Consider the following 20,988-nt stretch of genomic DNA (forward strand, 5'->3'; position numbering starts at 1 on the left):
TCCCTTTTGAAGATTCTTGAGTGTAGAGTTGCCTTCAACCCTAGAATTAATTGCTTGAGTGTGGAAAGCTACCCAGAGTCCCACGCAGCTGCAAACATAGCTCACGTGCCGTGGACAATCACAGTTGCTCTACTTTCCACTTCAATCTCACAAGTTGCACTGAAAATCCTGCAACAGATTGACTTTTCCAAGCAGTAACAAAAGTCCCTGCTGTTGAATACCTAAGCTTTAGCTGCAGCAGTAGAAGGAATAATAATCTTTCCTGTAGTGTTTTAATCTCATTCAATGGGAATCTAACATGGTGTTTCTGCAAGACACAATGGGAAATCCTAGATGTGAGTTTAAAAGCTAATGTTTTTATGCCTGCTGCTCTGTGGTTGTATTTTGGGGCTTCCCACATTACATATAAATTAGCCTGGCTTTGCTGAGCTCTATGTAATGACTCCATTGACTTTTCTTCCTTATTATTTTTACTCAGGAGTTGTAGTGGAATGACTGCTTATACCAGGGATTAACTTGGGGGATAAATCTTCATTCTTCTTTATGAAAAAATGTCCGAAGGAATGCAAATTAGTTTCATTTTTAATGTGCTTTGTGACAAGTAGGTTAAAAATGTTTAATTGAAAATCTTCAGGAGGAGAAATACAAACTTCTGCAAGGCCCAGCTGTGTACTTTCCCGGGATACTATCAGGAGAGCAAAGAGCACTCTGCAGTGCAATGGCCTTGATGGCTTTTTAATGATCCCAGATATTTTTACATCTTCACTAGGGAGTTGCATTTAGAAGGATATTGTTCTTGTGTGAGTTTGGGAATAAAGGGGTAAAAGAAGAGAGAATATTGAAAAGCTGCAAGTGTGCTTGATTTCTGAGCCAGAATGCTAGAAAAGAACTTTAAATTCAGCCTTGAATGGATCAAAACCTGTACCACTGTACTGAAATACACAAGAGAGAGAAAGCCTTACGGTTTTCAGAGAAAGCATAGGCTTTTTTCAAGCTGTCTAAACCCCACAGTTTTGATGCTCAAGTCTTCACCCTTCAAATTCCCTTTTTGGACCCAAAAAGTACAATATTTTCAAGATCTGCTCTGAACAGCAGATCTGTACAGGATGCTGTTTCTGCCTGTTAGAGATGTGCCCTGCCTCTAAGGTTGGCTGCAAGGGGCTGGGGGCCTCCAGTGCTTCTCTCTGGGTGCTGGGTGCTTTCTCCCTGACCTTCCTGCCCCTGCCTTCAGGAGATGGAAATCTGCCTGTCCCCTGATCACTCTACTTACCCTGGGCAAGCACTGAAGTCAGCCAGGTTAAATTACTGCCAGCAGTGACATTTCCTGCCCTGGCCAGGGCTGGAAAAAAGGAGCAATACAAGGCAGAGCCATGAGTGACTGAAAAAGGATGAGAACCTGCAACAGGCTGCTGAGATGTTCCTGTAATTGCATGCCATTAAACCCACAGCCTGGTCGAGGGTCATGACACCTCTGAGGGCAAAGTGCACTGGGGCTTGTAGGGTGCAGGTCAGCTACAGGTATGGGGTGAAGGTCCTTGTTTGGAGGGAAGAAGTGGAATCAAAGGCTAGGCTCCCTGACAGCATTTTGTAGGGTGAGGAGGAGCTGGGAGGGGAGGTCTGGCTGGAGGTCAGCAGTAGAGGCACATGAGGGCTGAAGCATGCAGCCACCCAGCATTGAACCCCTGTGTCTGTGTCGCCATCTCTCTGCAGACCAGGATGTGTGGATGTGACATTCTGCACTTGGCAGTGGCTTTTTACCCTTATCTTGAATGAGGCACCTGTGGAACACAAGTTGAGCTGTTGGTTGACCTGCTGGTCTGCATGAGCAAACTGAACTGTGGCTTGTGTCATTTTTGGCATGGGTGGTGAATGTAGACCAGCCATTGGCTTAGGAGAAGCAGTGATGAAAATAATAAAACAATGAATGGATAAGAATTAAGGCCTGTGTCATCACGAATAGTAGGGCACCAAGATCTGGTTTTGGTGAAAGTTGTAACCCTAATAATTACCATTTCAGGATCTAAAAGTTTAGTCAGAGATCTGACCTCCCTCCGTGCAGTTTTTGCCCTTGGTTTGACTTAAGGGGAATGTGGCTCTAATCCTCTTTCAGAAAGAATTTCATGTTCATATATCCAAAGGCTGCAATATCAGGCAAGAGCCAACCTTGCCAGGGAAGTGACAGAAATGGAATTTGCTGCTTGCATGCACCGGGAAGGGACAGGAGGGCAGCACTTCTGCTATGTGGGTAACTAAGAAACAACCAGAGGAGCTAAGGAGCCCTTTTAGTGTGTAGCAGAGGGACCTCCTAAGGGGCAGTGCTCTCCAGGCAGCAGGTTGCAAGCTCTGAGGCCAGACCAAGGGGCTGCCGTGCACAAGGACATTTCCTTCCACATACCGGGGCAAACATCAATGCAGAAAACAATACCAAGCACTTCTCCACATCAAAGATGACCCTGAGAAGACCTGCCAAGAATTTGACTGCATCTGCCTCAGTTCCAGCCATCTGAGGGCCTGTGCTAGGCCTTCAAAGCATGCTGGAGCAGCAGTCAGCTCAGATTTAGGGCTGGGAGTGCCTGGGTAGGACTCTGGATTTGGAGTAGATGGTGTCATGCAGGAGTACTCCAGTCCACTGGCGTGGTTTTGGCTTTTTCTTTCTCTGCCCTGCACTGTGGTTCTGCTGCTATTTTTGAAAACAATGTGAAGGATAATTAAGGATGGTTTTGGTTGTAGATGCTGGGATAAATATCACTGCTGCTTTACTCATTAAGGCAAATGGAACACTCCTCATGATCCGTGGTGTCTGAGGCAGGCAGAGGCTTGTTCCTACAGAGAGCAAGCTTGATGTGATGCCCTTTGGTCCCAAGGGCACCATAGCAGGAGATGCTGAGCCTGTGTAAGTGTTCAGGGGGAGAGGCATCCACCTGGCTGGCAGCCTGAGGTCCCCCATGCCCCTTGTGGGCTGGGGTTGCTGCTGGGGAAGACAAGCATGTGAATGTTAACACAGCAGCTCGAGTGCCTGGTGCTGTGACTCTCAGAAGCTCTGCTTTTCCTCTTGGCACTGTCACTTGTGGAGTGGGGGGAGCACACTCTATAAGTTGGGAACTGAGCAGAAATGTCCTCTTGAACTTCTCCTTGCACGAGATAACGCCGCAGCAGACGCTGCCATGGGTAGCGAGTGTTGATTCACAGAGTCATGCAGTTCCCAAGATCACACCTAAATGTATTCCCTTATGCAAGACCTCAGGGGCCTTAATCTGTGGTTCAACCAGTTGCTGTCTAAATTATTAATGTTCTAGCACCAGGCCAGCAAAATTGGCTAAATGTGTAGTTAATTCCAAAACACTTTCATTGGAATATTTGGGGTGGGGAAGCAAACCAGGAGCCTCCCAAGTGATGTTCTGCCTCACAGTGAGCTGTACGTCAGGACCAGCGTGTGCCAAGATGATGTTCTTGTGGGTTCTTGCACAACACTGAGAGAAGGAAAAAATGATGCAAGTAGGGTTGTGTTGGTCCCAAAATCGATGACAACTCACTTGTCTAAGATGACTGCTCACCTAGAGCATCTCACAGGCAGCTTCAGAGTATGTTTTTGAAATCATCTTTCCATGTCACTTGGAAGTTACTCTTTCAGTCTTTTAACCAGTATTGCTGTCTTTTTTTTTTTTTTTTTTTTCAAATAAAATAAAAGTAATTTCATCACATTTATTTTCAAATTTTTGGATTTTTGTTTTCTGGCAGCTGTGCTGCTGGCATGGCAACGCTGTTGTTGTGCAAGTGTGGAAAATAAGAAAGCCTGAGTTATCAGTGTTATTATAAATAGTTATTAAAGCTGACAGGATTCTAAATGTTATTATTAACATTCTTAATGTTAACTTCAGGGTAGAAGGAGAGAATGTAATGTAGCCCTGGCTGTCTGACAGCTGTGGGAGCTCCGTGCAGGACTGTCCATGGTTGGAGCTCTGTCATCCTTCTTCAGTTATTCTTTGCCTTGGGAAGGAGCTGAAAAAGAATCCGGTTGCTTCTCTGAACTTTATCGGCTTGCACAGATCAGTTTATCTTGAGTTTTGGTGGTTTTGTGGTAGCCTGTGAATAAGGCAGTGCACTTCATAGGTGTGTACTTTAGTGGTGATGTTTCTAGCAGAGGAATGCATCCAGCTGCAATTGCCAGCAAGTTGGAAAAGGCTAAGGGTGTAACAGTTTCCCTCATGTGAAACTCTGAAATGGGATGGGTATGACAAGGTACCAAGAAAAAACAGATTTTGTTATGCCAGGAGCATGTCATTTTTACAGGAACATGATTTTACCTTTACCAGTCAATGTAAGTAGGGACGTTACCCCAACAAATGTGATACAAAATGTTTGCAATAAGCCCTGAGTTGTTTGCTTTTCACTTAATTTTTGTGAATTGTGTGCAAATCTGTATTTTTAAGGAGCAAGTTTGATAGGAAGATTGGTGCCAAAACACATCTGTTAGCAGCTTTTAATCTTCACATTTGACAAAGCGTATAGATATGGACAAATTGTAATTTACATGATGAAACCGCAGGGTGATGGATTGCTGCACTGGTGTGCAACGCCATGGAAAGGAAATAAATTTTACAAGATAAAAGGGAAGGGACTGGAGTGCATTTACTTCTATCAGAAGCTTTTACAGGGTATGTGCACTGCAGCTACTACTACCTGGGCTCAAATCTACCAGAGTAAATCCCCTCCAGCAAATAAAGCTTTCTTTGGTACTCTGCTTTATTAGAAAGGAGATTACTTGGTTTTGAGGGTCATTCTAGAGTACAGTTTGAATGAACTTGAGTTGCTTTCCAAGATAAACACAACCCCAGAACAAAGCATATCTGGGTGTACTGTTACGTACAATGGCGTTTTAAGAGCTTGCACCTGGCGTGGCAGGGCCAACATTAAAAGCTTGTGAAGAATTGCCAGTGCAACATATGGCACACCCCACTGACAGAGCCAGAGTTGGTCTGCACTGGGTGCAGGCCCTGTGCCAGGGGTTAAGGTTCTCTTGCAGTGATACTCAAGCAGTTAAGCATTTATCACTGTTGTAACGAGGTGTAATTGCTCATAGCCTTCCCCACAACTGTCTCTTAGAGTGATCTCTGGTTGTGCCTTCCTGTTGCTTTTTGACATGATAAAATGCCGATTCTAGACTGATGAATTTGCCCATTGTCTTCCTCTTTACCTGCAACTGTGTTGCACACTAACAGCTTCCCTGTGGGTTACATCCATCACTAGCAGGGCTTAGTTTGGCAGTCACTGCAGGCTGGGGTTTGTCTTTTCCATCACCCCTTTGTGATCACACTCTGCTCAGCTCTGTGCAGGACTCAAACCTGTGTGAGGAAGGAAGCAAAACCTCGCTTGCTTTAAAATCATGCCGTGTCTTTGCTCAAAGGACCTGATCCAAGTGACCATTGCATATTGCCTGCTGTGGAATGCAGGAAAGCAGCTTCAGTTTCCCCTGCATCTGCTGGGATTCATAAAGATCAACCCCTATGGAATATCAAAGCAGGGGAGGCTGCGGGGCTGCAGCCGTTCGGTGCTTGTGGGACAAGGTGGGAACCTAAGATGGGAAGGGGCCTCCTGGGTCATGGCTCTGCAGGGGGCTTTTTGCAGCATGCTGCCATGCAATCCCTTCCATAAAGCTGCAGCTTTCCACAATAGGGCTGGAGAATCCTCCTGCTTCTCATTCCACTTCAAACTGCTCTGGCACCTGACTCATGCTGTCAACATTTTCCTAATTTTTCTTCCCGAGGAGGATGCAGAGCACTCCTTTGAGGGCTAGCAGTGCTAGGATGGCCAGGATCAACTGATAAGCCTCTGGACTTAGCATGGAGGTCCTGTCACCTACTGCTAAATGACACAGGAAGGGATTTTTATCAGAGAAACAACTAAACTACTAAACTTGAGTGTCCTTCAGAGCTCTTGTCTCTGGGTGCGAGATGTTATTGAGTTCCCCCTGCCACTTTTTTGTTGTGCAAGGACTGCACCATCTGGATAGCAGATGATACCTTTACATTTGTCTGTTTCCAGTTTTCCAACTATAAATCATCTGATTTAGCTGGTTTCTGTTGCTTAAGCTCTTAGTATTTGATCCAGCTCTCCTTTAAAGCCATGCTGTCCCAATAGGGAGCCTTCTGCTGGGGCTCCTGCTCCCACTGTGCCTTCCAAATATATATATATATATATAAAATATAGAATGTGTATGTGCTCTGGAGCATCTGAATCAGATTCCACAGCCACCACAAACAGCCTTCTACACGGGTTCTCCTTTTCCTCAGCCATACAGGCTTTTTGTGGACAAAAGAAGGGTGAAGTGCTGTCTGATGAACATTGCTGGCCAGCCAAAATCCAGTGCTGAGCCACATCAGCTACAGAAAACTGTCCTTCTGTCTTTCTAACCAGTTCACTTGCCTGCTGAAGAGAAACCATGGGTTTGAGTTGTCAGAAACACAGCAGATCTTTATCTATAATCTCTTTCCATAAGAAAAGAGGGTTTAAAATTTTGCTGATGTTACTAACAAAGCCAGCTTGATTATATGATGCTTTTTCTTTTCGGGTTTGTTTTTGTTAAAATCTGTTGCCTCCTAGTTTCATGGGCTGTCAACAAGGTTTTGCACAGAAGATTAGGCTTAGTTTCTCCATAGTCCTCACACTGAGATGGGCAATAGTAAGGTCCTCAGCATACATGTGGTACCAGATCTTCCTTGTGTACATTCATCTCCACTTAGTCCTATTGTCCTCTGCTGTGAAGTTAGTTCCCAGACCTCCAGCACGTGAAGGCCATCCACATCTCCAGCTGTTTGTGTTGAGGGACTTTGCTCTTTCTCAGGGATGTTGTGTGTCTCCTCCACCACAGTCTTGGATCACAGCCCCTTTAGAGCACTTTCCTAAATGCCTTACAAGGAGTCTCAGGTGCATTGTTTAAAACACCAGACACCACTTCTGTTTTGTCAGGGAATCTCTGATTGCATCTGAATTTTCTATTTTCATATGTGGCTAATTAGCACTTAAACTTGCTCTTGAGGGAGCTTCTCCGTTCAACACTTCAGATGGACCCACCATGTGGTCGGGATGGAGCTAATGCTCCTTGGACTGGCTGGATGGAGATGGTTTCAATGAATGTTTTGAAGCTGGGCCAGAGGGTGAATCAAACATGAATGATCATGAGTCACTTTGGAAAACAGCCCTGTTGAGGGCTTAGGGGTGACGTGCCTGCTACAGACAGCTCCACTCACACGCCCAGCGGCTGCACCATGGCTTTGAGGGTCCTCCTGGCTTGTCCTCAGCTGCAGGGTTGTAGCTGCCACCTCCTTGGGGTGTGGGGAATGGTGTTACTGAGCGTGATGAGTGCTGAGTGTAAATGAACCCGGGTATCTGTCATGTAAATGCTGTGTTGAGGGACTTGAATGTGATATAAAGGAGCTGGTCTCTGTGCTGGAGAGCCCTGCTGGGCGATTGTCCAGGAAGAGCCACAGCCCCGCTGAGGAGGAGGGCATGCTCCCAGTGGGTTTGGTACAGGGATCGTGTCAGACATCCCATCTTGATGTCCCACTTTTTCCTGAAATATCCCAGCATCATCATCTTCAGCACATGTTTGCAGCAGGGCTCAGAGAGTGCAGCTTTGTGTGACATCTTTTGACTTGAGTGCATTTTGCTGCATTCCCTGAGCTTGAGTGCTGCCTGTCCCCTTGGAGTGCCTGTCCTTGCAGCCCTGGGAGGGGTCCCACATCCTACAGGGTGTATTACATGGTGCAAATAATGTTTTGCAGAGATGGGGGCTGTCTGTGTCCCCTGGAGTGGCACATACCCCCGAGGAGGTGAGCCAGACCCCTCCATCTGTTCCCCAGCTTTTGGAGCACATAAGCAGGGACCAGCCACAACGCCTGACCCCACTGCATCTCTTCTGCACAGCTCTGTCCCATGCACCTTGGGGTAAATGTGTGAGGTTTTTTGCTTTAGTGACTGAGGGCTAATTTTCTTGTCCTTTTTTCTTTCTCTCTCATAAAGGTGAACCCCACGCCTCAGGGAACGCGGGCGCTGCTGAAAATGATGTACTGCCCACACTGCCGGGGTCTGGTGTCAGTGAAGCCCTGCTACAACTACTGCTTCAATGTCATGAGAGGCTGCTTGGCCAACCAAGGGGACTTGGATGCCGAGTGGAATATCTTTATGGGTAAGGCAATATGGGTTAAAACTGCCTGTAAGTCTGCACTGGTAGTGTGTCCCTCACCTGAACAGCATTGTGAGTGGCTGTGCTGAGCTGTAGCAGGTTTTTCAGGTATCTGTGATGGGTATCTTTTCCTTCCACACCTCTGAGTACAGCACACCTTTTGCTATTCACATTAACCTCCAAATAAATGAGAATGTTGTGCCAGTGACTTTTGTTGCAGCAAGCTTCAGGAGGATGGAAGTGGCATTTCTTCTTGCTGGATCAAGCATGTGTACACGCTGGTTTTTCTATGCTTCTTACACCTTGTTGTCACCATACAGCTGTCCTTCCTGAAGTCAGTTTTCTCCTTCAGCAGCCTGGGAGTCTCCTTGCCAGCCATAAAGAGCTTTGGGAAAAGCTGTAGGCCTGGATTTTACACTAAAAAATTGAATGGGACATGTCTGAATCTGTTTTTAAACAGCTCATTTGGTGCTTGGCCACCATCTTTTTGCAATGTCAGCAGGTCTTGTATGAAACCGTGCTTGTGCTTTTGCCATCCTCTTCCTCCTGTTTGTTATTTCTCTTCTGTGTTTATACACAGTGTCATTCAATACATAAAATTTAGACTGAAATGTTAAATTCTACCTTGGGTCAAGGCTCATCAGAATTGGCAGTGCATCACATTTTGGGGCACAGGCAATAGATAATGTTAAATGTTTTCATTTGTGCTGCTTTTCTAGGAGGTTTGATTTATCTGTGATCGAGCATCCTTTGGGAGCAGTCGCTTCCCTCTAGTTAATGTGTGATGAAGTGCACGTGTAAAGTATCTGTTGCTACTAAAAAGGCTGTGGTGCTCTTCCATTCCACTCATGGACAAAAAAGATTGTTAGAAATGAAATATTTCACTAAGTTGCAAGATTAAAAAAAAGGAAATTGCTGCTAGCTGACATTTCTGGCTCCATTTATGTCTTAGAACTTGTTTTCCTCTGTTTTTGTGCACTGGATTTTCACTTTTCTGCCCATGCCAACTGAATGTGTGCAGGGTGTTATTTTCAGAGGGCATTTTTTTGTGTGTGTATTCCATATAGGGAGCTAAATATGACACTAAGTTGGGTTTCCAAGTCATTCTCTGGGAGGCTGACACCCCAGCCCCCCAGTCCTCAGAGCCGTCTTTCTCATGAGAATATTAAGTATTTCAACTACAATTGTTGCTGAAATAGCTGAAAGCCAGGAGACTTGCAAACATCTAGTCCAAGTAGAAAAGAAGAATCCCATGAAAGGGAAGGGCATAATGCCAGAAAACAGACAAAAGCACAAGCAGCTAATTGCTGTAGGTGGTATGCAGCTGAAAACGAACCTCAGGGGAAGCCGGCGAGCCCTGTCACACGAGACTGATCAGGGACTGCATACAATAATTAAGATTATTAAACAAGACAAAATAAATACATGTGATTCCAGGTTGGAAGCAAAGCCTGCTTCTTGCAGTGCTTCCTCCCCAAAGGGCTTCTTGCCCACTCATTACTTAAGTGTGGTATTAAGCTTTGTTACATTTATTGGCAGTATTTGCTTGGTTCTTGCAGCGGAGTACAGATACAGAAAACTTAAGCTGTGCTTTCTTTAGACAATTTAATAAATGAACAGGTGCTGGTTATGTTCCAGACTTTCGTTTCTCTCTCAGTTTGCCACTTGAGACAAATTAAATTAAATATATCTGGTGTTTAGGGCAGGGAATATGCCACAAATATCTTGTGTGTGTGGTTAAAGGTTTAAATAATTAAAGAAATAACACCCAAAAAAATTTCCCCCAAACCACCTCACAAAATCCCAAAATCCCACCTCCACGGTCTCAATGAGATTTTGCATTGTGGGTTTAAGTGCCAAGTTATGGCAATGATTTATTACGAGTCCAAAGCAGAGTTTGAACCTATCAAATCAATTTAAAAATAGTTAAATCAGAGAACTTGTAGCAAGTGCTGCAAGTCTATATGAATGTGAAATACGCATTTGTGTGTACTAGTGGGTCTATAAGTAAGTCAATTATGTAAAGCTGGGATGTAAAGTTTGTAGGTTTTTTGAGACAAGAAGACTTTGTAATTCCTTATTTCTCCAAAGTACCATTTAAAGCTGAGGAGTATGAAATAATGACCGAATTGTACTCTTTTCTCCCCTTTAACTATCTAAATTATTTCTCCCTCTATTCCTGACACAATTGTACACCAATTAGACAGGGGTATACTTTGTTTCAAACAAGCTGTTGGGGGGTTGGAGCCTTCCTGAATGAACAGTGTTAATCTCCAGTGCCTTTTCATGATTTTTTTTTCTCCACAAAGGTTTACTCTGCTCAAAGATGTCGAATTCAGGCTCCATATACATATCTGGAGTACTACTTTGTGTGCAAAGAATTTTTTCCCCCACCCCGCTAAAAAAAAAAAAAAGATTGTTGTTAATGAATGGTCAAGGTCTTCCCCCTCCTTCCTTCCCCTTTTAAATCAGATCTTGGGGTTAAGACTGAAAACTGCCTTTTGTTCTTCAAGTCAGACAGTGAGGCTGAAGATGTGGGTTTCTGATTATTGGTGGCACAATGAGAAAGAATTGCTTTCCTTCATGAGAGCGAGGTGCTTTGTTGCCAAGGATTGTCTCAATGCCAGTAGCAAGGACAAATGTATGCAAGAGGAAAAGGGTCTTTAAGGGATGGTGCTAGATGGTGTGTCTTGGTTGGGTTTTTTTTTCACCTAAATCCACTTCTATCTCCCCATCACAGGGAGGAGAGACAGTCTTTGTCGTGCTGTGTGTTTGTAATACATGGCTGGGATACATTTTTCACTCTGCCAGAGTTGAGGATTTTGGTGAAACAAAGCTGAGCCATCTCACCGTGGCTCATAAATATCATTTACTTTGCACGAGAGCTCGGGCAAATAATTGTTATTTGTAATCAACCCCTCTCTGCTCCCCATAATGGAGAATCTTTTTCTGGGAGCTGAGTTGCTCGGAAGGTTGGCTCCTGGAGCTGGGCAGGAGCCTCCCCTCCTGCGGGCAGTGGTGCTGGCGGCGCTCCGAACCCCAGCCAGCCTTGGCAGCGTCAGTCGGGGCTGCCAGAGGGAACCACTGCTGGCCACCACTGCTCTGGGGACACCAGCCAGCTCCTGCTGGGAGGTAAAAGTTCGCAGGATGCCTCCAAAATCAAAACTGTGGGTGAGGCAGAGCCCCCCCCCCCATGCTCAGCCCTCGCTCCTCTCCACCCCTTTCTAATGAAAGTTTATTTCGTTTAGTCTTCCTTGCCAGTATCAATCCCAACTCCAATTACTCCTTTCCTTATCTTTTCTCACCAGCTTTGGCAGCTCTGCTGGAGGCCGAATGCATTTTCTCTATGGGCAGTCAAAGCAGAGGCTGCATTCCTGGGCTGTGATACATGGAACGCCATGGCACCCCTGCTAACAAAGGGCCCAATTCGCTCTACATTCCCATGGTCTTGTGGATGGCCTGCCCGGCTCAAAGTTTACAAAGATGCCAAAGAGCCAGAAGAATTGGGGTTTATGTTTCCTTTCAGTCTTTCACAAACACTTTATTGATCTGTGGCCTTTCCTGGCCACTCAGAGAATTAAGTAGTTACAAAATGGAATGATTTTTCTTTTTTTTTTTTTTTTTTTTAACCCTGTGCATTTTATGGGTTTTATTATCTGTCTACTCATAATATTTTTATTTGAAATGAGCGGCTTCCTGCACGCTGCACCGGGATGTTCTTTATGCGCGTGAAAAACCCCAAAAGCTTTGACAATGATGAACACATTTAAGTTGTGCTCCACTTGTTTACAAAAGTCTCCATTTGGTAGCACATCAAAAGCATTTTTCTCTCCTCCAGCACAATGGTATATTCATGCTAGCAGTCATTACTCAGAGATTTGAAGCATCACTTTATTGGAGCCCACCACAATACAGTCTAAGACTCTTTGTTTCATTTGTTATTACCGTCTCCTTTTTTTTTCCTTTTTTTTTCCTTTTTTTTTTTTTAATGCATTTAGTTCAGACCTGTTTGTAGTCCCTGATGGTGAAATTCCAGCCATGCCCTGCAAGAGCTCTGTCACTGATGCTGGTGGTGTGTGCCTGCAGAGTGAGGGCCTTTCATGGGACCACCAGCTCCTCTGGAGCTCACTCCCTAAACAACCACACCTTGGTGGAGCTGAGTGATTGAGAGGGGCTCAACTGAATGATAGTCCTTTAACTAACACCCAGCAAATTTTTGGAATATTGAGTTTTCTTTAAAAAGTGAATTTACAAGCTAGGAAGGCATCTGCAATTCATGGTGGGGGTTATGGTGTTGGATTATTATTATAATTTGTTGTGTTATGTTGTTGTTTTTAATAATAATGATAATAACTTTACATACTGAAATATCTTTGGTTTATATTTTTCATCATGTGTGGGGTTTTTTAAATGTAGTTTATTTAACATGACTTGGGCACTCAGGCAGAGCTATTACTAAATTGTTCAGTATGTAGATTTTCTTTATAGGGATTTAACAGATAGCCAGAGCCTACAGAAGTTTTCTGTTTGTGCAAAGTACCTTCTGCACTTAGGAGGCGGATGAATGTCATGAGAAAGATGAATAGACTGAGTGTGGAACGCCCATTTCTCGTTAATGGAAGGAACCAGGCATATCTTAGGAGCAGGGAGGAGCTCCTTGGGGCCAGAGGGGCTGTTCTGTCCTTGTCACTCAGGCTAGGAAAAATTGAGGAATTACATGCAACTGGAAAAAGATGAGTTTGTGGCAGAGCATCGTTAAGTGATGCAGGAGAGGAGACCAGCAAATGCTTTGGGATTGAGGGGCTGCAGTGAAAACTAACAGTAAATTAAGGTTGTGATGGGTGAGAAGAGACAGGAGCTCAGTGCCAGGTGTATTCCTGGAGGCACCTTGTAGGGGAGAACCAGAGAGAGGGCTTAAATGCAGTGCAGGGTGAAAGCTTAATGCCTGTAGTAATTTCCCAGAGGAAGTAGTGGAGGGTCCAGTAGCTGCTGTGTTTAATGATGCATTTGATGAGGACATGCATGTCGGCGCAGGAGGAGTGACCTGGTGTTGGCTGAGAGACTTTCCATCTCCCCTTGCTTAGAGATGTGCCAAATACATCATGAGTGCACAGCATTCACCCTGCTCTCACACAGACTCCCTCCCTTGTGCAAATTTGTCCACGTGGCGCTAGGAGTTGCAACCTCTTGGCTTCCCTGGGCAGGAAAAAGCCTGTAGCTCTCCATAAGGGAGAGATGCTATCAAGGATTGTCTTGGACCCTTGCATGTTGGTGCCTTGTGCTCAAGACCAGCATGAGGAAGCTGATGGCTTTGAAAGCAGTCTTGAAAAACAAATGACACAAGGCAACCTTTAATAAACCAGCATGGAAAGGAGAGTGTTAGTAATGCTTGTTCTGATGGGAGGAGCTGATTACAGGCTGCTGTTGGCAGGCTGTGATGGCTTTTGATGTACATGAGCCTGTGGTTTGGTGCTGGCAGCCTGTAAGTGCCTGGTGAAGGTGTAGGCTCTGGGAACTGAGCAAAATATTTCCTGGAGATGTGTGCTGGTCAGAGGTGACACTGCAGTGGTCAATGTCCATGTGCTCAAACTGTTATCCTTCTTAACTCTTATTCCTGAAGCTCATCCATTAGAAACCTTTGTTTTCTCTCTGAGTGGTGGATTCTCCTCCATTACAAACCTTTGGATTTCTCTCTCTCTGTTAGATTCAATGCTGCTGGTAGCAGAGAGGCTGGAGGGACCTTTCAACATTGAGTCTGTCATGGACCCCATTGATGTGAAAATTTCAGATGCAATCATGAACATGCAGGAGAACAGCATGCAGGTGTCTCAGAAGGTAAATGGGCCAAGAGGACACTTAGAAATTTTTTTTATTTAATGTGTTTTATTTCCTTGTTCTTGTTAATATGTTTTTTCTTGAATGCCCTTTCAAGTATATATAAAGCTAATGTGTTATTTTGGGCAGGGGCTGCGTTGGAGCCTGGGAAAGGGAGGCTTTTGTGACCTCTTACTTCATAAAATCCTTTCCTTCTCTCACACAGGTTTTCCAGGGATGTGGCCAGCCAAAAACACTTGCCCAAGGCCGGACTGCTCGCTCTGTCTCTGAAGGTGGTTTCACTGCTCGTTTCAGACCCTACAACCCAGAGGAGCGACCCACAACAGCTGCTGGCACGAGCCTGGACCGACTGGTGAGTGCCTGGTCCTGCTGGTGCCACACAGGTGCTCCATACTTGAGTACCACAGGGTATAATTTACCATTTTTAATTGATAGGCTTTCTTAATATTCCTTGGCTGTCTCAAAACTCTCTAAGGGGTGTAATCTGCCCATAGCTCCAGACATTAATTACCTCAGCGCTTCTATGTCAGAGAAGTGCTTGTGTTAAAAGCTTGGCTTATGAATAATATGTGTTTGAGGAGCAGTGTTTAATTTTGTATTAAAAAAGTAAATCAACCATCAAAACTCACAGCCTGAAGATCTGGCCTGTACATGTCTGTTGTGATGAAAAAAACCCTTCTCAACTTCACTTTTACTGAGTGTTTGGTATTCTGGATTATGTCTTGTGTTCCTTTTTTTATTTTATTTAATAGGTTACTGATGTGAAAGAGAAGCTGAAACAAGCCAAAAAATTTTGGTCATCTCTCCCTGGCAACATTTGCAATGATGAAAAGATGTCTGTAGGCACTGTCAATGAGAATGAGTGCTGGAATGGAAGCGCCAAGAGCAGGTTTGGTGATGCTGCTGCCCCTGGTTAACCCTTTCCCTCTCACCCCAGACCTTCCCTGTTTCCTCATCCCTCTCCCTGAGCCCTTTTCTCCTACAGGAGTGATCCCAGCTCGCCCAAGACAGGCTGCTGCCCATTACCCCTTTTGTTTTTGTAAATGGAAGAGCTGGAATGTAGCACTGAAGTGTTGTCCAGGCTCTGCATGGGAGTTTCTTTTAGAGAAGGGAGCAGAGTGTGGATACCCAAATAGGTCATCTCTCCTTGGACTTAAGTCCCTTACTAGTTGTTCATGGAACTGGGGAGATCTGTACAAAATCTGTATCCCAGCCACAGAGCAGAGGTGCTTGTGTTGTCTGACTGTGCTGTTGCCCCAGTGCCCCCAGTTGGTGTTTCCACCAGGAACTGGTTTCTTTGTTGAGCAAGGGCAGGGGTGATGGAGGGTGGAGACCTTCTCCACTGCTGAGGTCAGTGGCACAAGGGGGCCAGTGGTTTCATTCACACTTTCTATGGAAAAAAAGAGTTACAAAACTCTTTTTTTTTTTTGCTTGTAAGGAAGAAATTGGCAACACATGAGTAAGCCAGCGTTTTTCTGTCATATGGTTTATGTAACTGTTTAACTTTTATTTTGGAAATAAAAGTTTCTCTTTTTTTTTCTGTTTGCTTACTGAGGAAATAAGCACAATCCAAGATGTTCCATTAAAACTAAAAGGCAAAAAAGCAGTTGTCTGGGGTTTTCCAGCAGTTTTTCTAAGTAAAAGCAGGTTCTGCCCTTGATAGTTTTGGGACACAGTACTAAGCCAGACCTCATAACTTTTGCACTGTTTTGTGTGTGCCTAAAACTCTGCCACACTTTGCTAGGGCAATGTTTTGGGTATATGTGACAAGAAGTGGCTCTGCCTCCTGAAATCTTGTTTATCAGCAGCCTCTATGGGCTTTTCATAGCAGATACCCCCAGTGTGTGCAGGGGCACCAGCATTGAGGGGAGATGGAGATTTGGCAGCACTTGGCAAGGAGACAGGGCAGGCTGGATATCCTATGTGGGTTGGGAAAGATAATTTGCTTAAATATTGTCTCCATGACTCCAATAAGGTAGAAGTTTGGTAGTCTTCCATGCTGTGGTCTCAGACTTCTTTGAAACATATAATATTGATGACAAATAATAACAAAATTGTCACCACCAATTGTCATTGTCACTCCCATCTGTAGGACAGGGATTGAGCATGCTTTTCAGAGTATGATAACATCCTGGTGTCCAGGATCAGTTGACTGTGCTAAAGGCTTTTCTCTGTCTTGTGATACTGATGTTGGCATCCTAACTAAGAAAAGTAATGTTTTCTTCTGATAAACTGATCTTTCTAGCACGGTAATTGGAGGAAAGGGGAATCTCCTATCCCTGCTGTATAAGATGATACTCCAAATACCTGTGTCAGGAAATGTTTTCTGTTGGGTTTTGTTGCTCAGCCTCTCTTTTAAACCAGGAGGCTGTACATGTGTTCAGACCTGAGCATGTACACCTTCTGGAGCTGAGCATCTTGGCTCTCCCCTTCTCTGATATATGGGTGTGCAGGATCTCATCTTCAGCATCACAGATGTTTCTCCTGCTGGGGTTATTAGGGAAATTGCTTCTCATGTCTGCCTGGTGAGAAGCACACATTTAATATCCCAGCTTGATGGTTAAGGTCCATTACTTAAAGTCAGAATGACACTCTTACCTCCAACAGTTACTACAGGTTTCTGTGGGATAACCATGGTCTCAAAGGTTGCATTCCCAAAAGTGTCATCTAACTGGCATCAAGGCATCTCAGCACCTTGTATTGCTCTGCAGCCTGCAGCAAACTGATTTATGTGGTTGAAAGCCATTATTAATATAAACCCCAGATCTTCCTTTCCTTTTCAAGTTGGGGAGAAAATTGTCATTCCCCTGCCCATGTGGCACAGCGTAAATGAAAACAGTGCTTCATTCCACATGCTGCAGAGATTGTAGGGAAGGGAGATGGGGTAAGAAGGGCTGTGTGAGGTGTAGCATGTGGAAAGATGCTGTTGGGCTCAGAGTATCACCCAGACTGAAAGCAGGGATGGCATTGCAGAGTTCCCATGGTGTCACTGGGACCCTGCCAAGCTGCAGCTCTGGTACCAGCAGGAATGGTTTCTTTTCAGGTACGACTTTGCAGTGACTGGAAATGGTTTAGCAAGTCAAGTGAATAACCCAGAGGTTGAAGTGGACATTACCAAGCCAGACATGGTGATTCGCCGGCAGATCATGGCTCTGCGGGTGATGACCAACAAGCTGAAGAATGCCTACAGTGGCAACGACGTTGACTTCATTGACATAAGTATGTTTGCTGTTGTTTGCCTTTTGCTTTTTCTTCCTTCCCTTTTAATCGGATTTCATGCTAACACGGGTAGCTGGTTAAGCTTCAGCTGTGGGTGAGCGTGTTAGTGAGGAGGGTGGGAACTGGCCTCTCCAACAGGCTGTGTGAGGAGAGGTGTTCCCACAAAGCCATAGAATTGTTTGGGTTAGAAGGGACCTTTAAAGGTCATCATTGCATCACCCTGCAATGAGCTGGGACATCATTTACTACATCAGGCTGCTCAGAGCCCCATCCAACCAGCCTGACCTTGAGTCTTTCCAGGGATGGGGAACCTACCCCCTCTCTGAGCAGCCTGTGCCACAGTGTTTTACCACCCTCATCATAAAACCACTTCTTCCTTATATCAAATCTCAATCTACTTTCTTTTAGTTTAAAGCCATTACCCCGTGTCTTAATGCAACAATCCTAGCTCTCTCAGTCTGACCTCATAGAAAAGTTGTTCCAGCCTGTGAGTATTTCTGTGTCTTCCTCTAGACTCCCTCCAGCAGACCCTTCCTGTGCTGTGGGCCCCAGAGCTGGATGCAGAACTCCATGTGGGGGTCTCATGAGTGGAGTAAAGGGGGTGAATCCCCTCCCTTGACCTGCTGCTCACAGTGCTTTGGCTGCAGCCCAGAATGTGGTTGACTTTCTGGGCTGCACCCATCGCCCAGACATGAATACTGCACACAAAAATCACATTAACCAGGCGACCCACGCTTACCTCTCATAAACACCAGAACAGCCACACTTTCCTTTTGCCCCTGCTGCCTTGTGCAGGCAGCAGAGGAGCACAGCAGAGGAGCACAGCGGGCGTGTTTGTTTCCCCAGGTGAGGAGAGCAGCGGGGAGGAGAGCGGCAGCGGCTGCGAGCTCCAGCAGTGCTCCCCCGAGTTCGAGTTCAACGCCACCGAGGTCACCGGCAGCTCCAACAAGAGCGACAAGACCGTGAACACTTCTGCTGCTGCCACCAGAAGTGGTCTATCACAAGCAGCCTTGCTCCTTAGCCTTTTGTTCTTGGCCATGCAAAGACAATGGAGATAATTGTGCAGCATAGGGGGAGGGGAAAAGACTTTTATTATCAAAGGTAGAAGGCACCTGCTTTCACTTTTATACCATCTAGAGACTTTGCTTTTTAAGTTAATGGACAACAGTGTACAGTTTTTACTATGTTGCCACTGGTTTTAAGATACTGATTTATTTTTTTTTCCCTTGCTATCCTGGGAATAACAGGAATGGGAAGTACCAGTCTATCCCGTTCACCAAGAGTCCATGTTAGAGGTGGATAACAAAAATGTATATACAAGCCTGTAGTTAGCTCTGCATTTGTGTCTTTATCACTTCTTTTTTTTTTTTCTTTTACTGTATTTCTTACGAAAACAAAAACCCCAGGGTCTTCTCTTGGCCTGTAACAAGTATGTGTTTCTGAAATGAGAAATATCTGTACAGAAGCAGGTTTTATTTATCATGTTATCTTATGAGGAAAAAATAATTGCCCAACAAGCAGAAAATGTTTCATGTAGTTAACTTCCCATTTATCCATATTATGTTAGTTGCCTTATCTGGAGAGAAGTGGAAGTCATTTGTCTTTATTATGTGGTAAAACAGAAGGTGAAGGCAGAACTGGTCATCGTGCCAAGGGCCCCGTTTGCTTAGGGCATCCATGCCAGGAGCAGGTTGTGCTTGCTTTACAGGAGGTTTGGTTAAATTGGAAGGGACTACAGAGAATTCCCATTCTGCAGACGCTGAGAAGAGCTGTCCTTTGCTCCCCGGGATCCTTGCAATCAGCTGTAACTCCTGTGGGTCACTCCCCAGCGTGCATCCCCCGTGGGAATGAGGCATTAAACTTGTTCAGTTGGAAACAACTTGTGGTCTCACAGCTCCAAATGCCAACATGTGTCTTGTCTGCACGTTTGTTAGCCGAATGCTGGATTGGTTTTTTTAACGCTTTCGGTTCTGGTTCTAAGGAATCCTTTGTGGGAGGGCAGGTGGGGAGGGGTTGGGTTTGTTTTTGCAAGAGTTTTGTTTCCTCTCGGATGGGGGCAAAAGAGAAGGAGCAGGCACTGTTGCAGGTACATGGAAGCAGGAGCTGGCAGGGCTGAAGATGCCTCATTTTGGGTGTGTTTGGTCTCCTGGGATCTGATGCCCAGCACCTCTGGCTTTTCGGCACTACCTGAGACACCTTCCTCTCTCTCCTTGAGCTGTTGGAGTTGGAACAATGTTGTGGTGAACAGCAACTCACGAATAAAAGAATTGTATATTTTTAAGAAAAGAGATGAAATAATTTTTAAGAGAGTTTAGCAAAAGCAACGTCTTTGGAAAGACTTAAAGTTCTTCTGCACGTCTCTTCCTGCTTTGGATAGCCTTTAGGTCTGGCTGGATGCCTGGATCTGGGCAGGAAAGCAATTCTGAGAGAAAAGGTTTGCTCTATTCCACCTTTGTGTCATAAAGGATAATTTTCTATTTTTATATTGAAGCATTAATTACTTGTTAGCTCAGGGTCAGCATTATACTCAACTTTATTTTCACACCAAATTTCTGCAAAGGTATAAAGACAGAGTATTCTTGGCTGGTATAAATAATCCTGGAGGCTTAATTTTACTAGAAGTAGCCAGTTATTTATTAAAACATGATGTTAGTAGAGTTAGGGATATTCTGGTTAGATTATTTTTCTTTAGAAAATAAATCATGGAACCATAAAATTGAAAAAATTATGAATTTATGTGTGGGAAAAAATGGATTGTAAATAGCTAAGTTGCCTTGCGAGGAATTGGAAAATGTGCTGATACTTAGAAACTACCTCAGTTCTGAGGAATTTCCTTTCTAGCTTTGAGTGCTATTGCTTTTACTTGGTAGAAGTGAATCTGGTCTCCAGTATGTAGCTGAAAGAGTTATCCCTGTAGACCTTGTTAGATTGTTTTTAATTTAGAGGGTTGAACTACATCCAGCTGTTTTCTTTCAGCAAAGTTCCCTAACAAAGAGAATTTCTGAATTAAATATTGCTGATGGTTTCCATGACTTTTCCTGATTTGTTTGGTTTCATGGCATTTTCTGATTGCCCTTTAATTATTTAAATGGTTCTAGCCATTTGAATTTTAATCCTGAAATAAACAAACCTTAGATGCACTACCATTGTAAATATATCGCAGTAGGGTCTGACTGGATAACCCTTCTGGCTCATACCCAGCTGGCAGGCCAGCAGAGTTAAATGAAGAAAAAAAAATAAAATTTAAACTTCTTCAGAGCTCTGAGATTGGTGGAACAAAAGCCCTTATGTTCGGAGCTGCTGCCTGCTCCAGCATCTCCCTTCTTGGCCTAAGTGTTCATATGTAAGAAAGTTGCTTGTAAATTCTCCTGGTTTTGAGCATTTCTGCTCAGAAAACAAAAACACTTCTGAATTTAAATTTATCATTTTACAACTAATTGCTCACTAATTATTTTTCCTCAGTTTGCTACAAGCCACCAATGCAGAGACCTCCTGTCTGTTTTAAGCGTGTCCAGTTGATTTTGTTAATAGCACAAGAAACTTCCAGTAAAGGACAGATTTGTCACCTGGGGCTGCAGGAAACAAGAGTAAACATCAAAGTAGGATGATCAAAAGTTGTGTTCCTGCTTTTATTTTGTGTTTGTGTGTGAAATTGGCTCTCTGACATGAGCTTGTAAACTAAACCATACGGGTAGGGATGAGACATGCTGCTCACTTCAGGGAAGGCATGTGCTCCCCTCTTCCAGATTTTT

At 44.5% G+C, this 20,988-nt stretch overlaps 1 protein-coding gene across 1 annotated transcript in view; it reads left to right on the plus strand.

Annotated features, from left to right (window-relative positions):
• The window catches only part of GPC4 (glypican 4), a 37,235-nt gene extending 16,859 nt beyond the window's left edge, over window positions 1-20,376 (plus strand). Inside the window, exons 3-8 of the mRNA XM_031064201.1 lie at window positions 8,020-8,185; window positions 13,887-14,017; window positions 14,223-14,369; window positions 14,770-14,906; window positions 17,061-17,236; window positions 18,083-20,376. Coding sequence (XP_030920061.1) covers window positions 8,020-8,185; window positions 13,887-14,017; window positions 14,223-14,369; window positions 14,770-14,906; window positions 17,061-17,236; window positions 18,083-18,294 — 969 coding nt within the window. The 3' untranslated portion in view covers window positions 18,295-20,376. The remainder of the gene's footprint in view (window positions 1-8,019; window positions 8,186-13,886; window positions 14,018-14,222; window positions 14,370-14,769; window positions 14,907-17,060; window positions 17,237-18,082) is intronic.
• Window positions 20,377-20,988: the final 612 nt, after the last annotated feature.

This window comes from Geospiza fortis, unplaced genomic scaffold (assembly GCF_000277835.1).
Source record: "Geospiza fortis unplaced genomic scaffold, GeoFor_1.0 scaffold47, whole genome shotgun sequence".
Classification (NCBI taxonomy): domain Eukaryota; kingdom Metazoa; phylum Chordata; class Aves; order Passeriformes; family Thraupidae; genus Geospiza; species Geospiza fortis.